The 2500-nt window shown below is 42.8% G+C and overlaps 1 protein-coding gene across 7 annotated transcripts in view; it reads left to right on the forward strand.

Moving 5' to 3' along the window:
* Positions 1-2500, forward strand: part of adcy5 (adenylate cyclase 5) — a 49283-nt gene that overhangs the window by 40302 nt on the left and 6481 nt on the right. For all 7 annotated transcript variants that reach the window (XM_054788124.1, XM_054788122.1, XM_054788121.1 and 4 more), the window contains one exon: positions 1945-2077. In XM_054788124.1, coding sequence (XP_054644099.1) covers positions 1945-2077 — 133 coding nt within the window. The remainder of the gene's footprint in view (positions 1-1944; positions 2078-2500) is intronic.

The raw sequence follows: 2500 nt of genomic DNA on the forward strand, positions 1-2500 counted from the left end.
AGTTCCTGGAGGGTGAAGGAATTGATACCATTGACTGGCCCCCACGTTCACCTGACCTAAACCCAATAGAACACCTCTGGGACATTATGTTGAGGTCCATCCGGCGCCGCCAGGTTGCTCCTCAGACTGTCCAGGAGCTCATTGATGCCCTGATCAGACAGGTTTAATTCAATTCATGCCAGGCCCAATAAAAAAGTGTTCCTTTAATTTTTGTGAGCAGTGTATATGTATATACTTGTATATGTTTATATATGTATGTGTATGTACAGTGGGGCAAAAAAGTATTTAGTCAGCCACCAGTTGCGCACGTTCTCCAACTTAAAAGATGAGTGAGGTCTCCAATTTTCATCATAGGTGTACCTCAACTATGAGACACACAATGAGAAAAAAAAACAGAAAATCACATTGTCTGATTTTTAAAGAATTTATTTGCAAATTATGGTGGAAAATAAGTATTTGGTCAATAACAAAGATCCATCTCAATACTTTATCTTCCCTTTGTCACAGCAGTGATGTTTTGCAGCTGTCGCTGGGCAACACAGACTTTCAACTCCCTCCAAAGATTTTTGATGGGTTTGAGATGTGGAGACTGGCTCGGCCACTCCAGGGCCTTCAAATGGTTCTTACAAGGCCACTCCGTCGTTGCCCGGGCGGTGTGTTTGGGATCATGATCATGCTGAAAGACCAGCCACGTTTCATCTTCAATGCCCTTGCTGATGGAATGAGGTTTTCACTTAAAATCACACGCTGCATGGCCCCATCTATTCTTTCCTTTACACGGGTCAGTCGTCCTGGTCCCTCTGTAGAAAAACAGCCCCAAAGTATGATGTTTCCACCCCCATGCTTCACAGTAGGTATGGTGTTCTTAGGATTCACTCAGCATTGTTTTTCCTCCAAACACGACAAGTTGAGTTTCTACCAAAAAGTTCTATTTTGGTTTCATGTGACCATATCACATTCTCCCAATCCTCTTGTGGATCATCCAAATGCTCTCGAGCAAACTTCAGACAAGCCTGGACGTGTACTGGCTTAAACAGGGGGACACGTTTGGCTGTTACTTTGGTCCCAGCTTCCTGCAGGTCATTCACTAGGTCCCCTTATGTGGTTCTGGGATTTTTGCTCACCATTGTCGTGATCATTATGACCCCACGGGGTGAGATCTTGCGGGGAGTCCCAGATCGAGGGAGATTATCCCTGGTCTTGCATGTCCTCCACTTTCTAATAATTGCTCCCCCAGTTGATTTCTTCACACCAAGCTGCTTACCTATTGCAGAGTCAGTCTTCCCAGCCTGGTGCAGGTCTACAGTTTTGTTTCTGGTGTCCTTTGACAGCTCTTTGGTCTTGGCCATAGTGGAGTTTGGAGTCTGACTGTCTGAGGTTGTGGACAGGTGTCTTTTATACTGATAATGAGTTCAAATATGTGCCATTAATACACGTAACGAGTGGAGGACAAGAAGAAGTTTCAGGTCTGTGAGAGCCTCGATCATGCTTGTTTGTAGGTGACCAAATACTTATTTTCCACCATGATTCGCAAATAAATTCTTTAAAATCAGACAGTGATTTTCTGGATTTTTTTTCTCATTTTGTCTCATAGTTGAGGTACACCTACGATGAAAATCAGAGACCTCTCTTTTAGTGGGAGAATGTGCGCAATTGGTGGCTGACTAAATACTTTTTTGCCCCACTGTAAATATGTGTGTATGTGTATATATATATATATATATATATATATATATATATATATGTATATATATATATGTGTGTATATATGTATGTACAGTATATGTGTATATATATGTATATATATGTCTATATACGTGTGTGTGTGTATATATATACAGTATATACACACACGTGTGTGTATATATGTATATACAGCATATCTATGTGTGCGTGTGTATATATGTATATACAGCATATGTATATGTGTGTGTATGTGTGTAGCTGCGTGGTGGACTCCAAGGTCCCCCTGAAGATCATGACCCCCGTGGTTATCACCGTCTTCGTGCTGGCCCTCTACCTTCACGGTCAGCAAGTGGAGTCCACCGCCAGACTGGACTTCCTGTGGAAACTGCAGGTGTGTTTGTGTATTAACAGTAGTCCACGCTCCCAGCCAGTAGTGTGTTCCAACACTGTTCGGTATGTCTACCTGTGAAGAGTCGACGACATGCTAACCATAGACCTAGACGCGGTTTGACCACGTCCACTGCTGCGATACGTCAACGTCGCCGCCATATTGGACGTGTCAGGCTACTGTAATGAATACAGCTGAATGTACTTACTCTCATAAAGCGCCATCCTACAAAGAAATTTAAGTTAATTCACCTTGTTTATACATTCACCCACGCACTAATATACTTGGGGAAACTGTTAGGCGCCAAAAACAATGTATTTGATCTTCTCCATTTTTCTCAATTCATTCACAGCGCAGCCTTGACACATCCAATATGGCGACGACGTTGAAGGTCGTCTCAGCGCTCGATGCGTTTACGTACATACA

Source organism: Dunckerocampus dactyliophorus, chromosome 9 (assembly GCF_027744805.1).
Source record: "Dunckerocampus dactyliophorus isolate RoL2022-P2 chromosome 9, RoL_Ddac_1.1, whole genome shotgun sequence".
NCBI classification, from domain to species: domain Eukaryota; kingdom Metazoa; phylum Chordata; class Actinopteri; order Syngnathiformes; family Syngnathidae; genus Dunckerocampus; species Dunckerocampus dactyliophorus.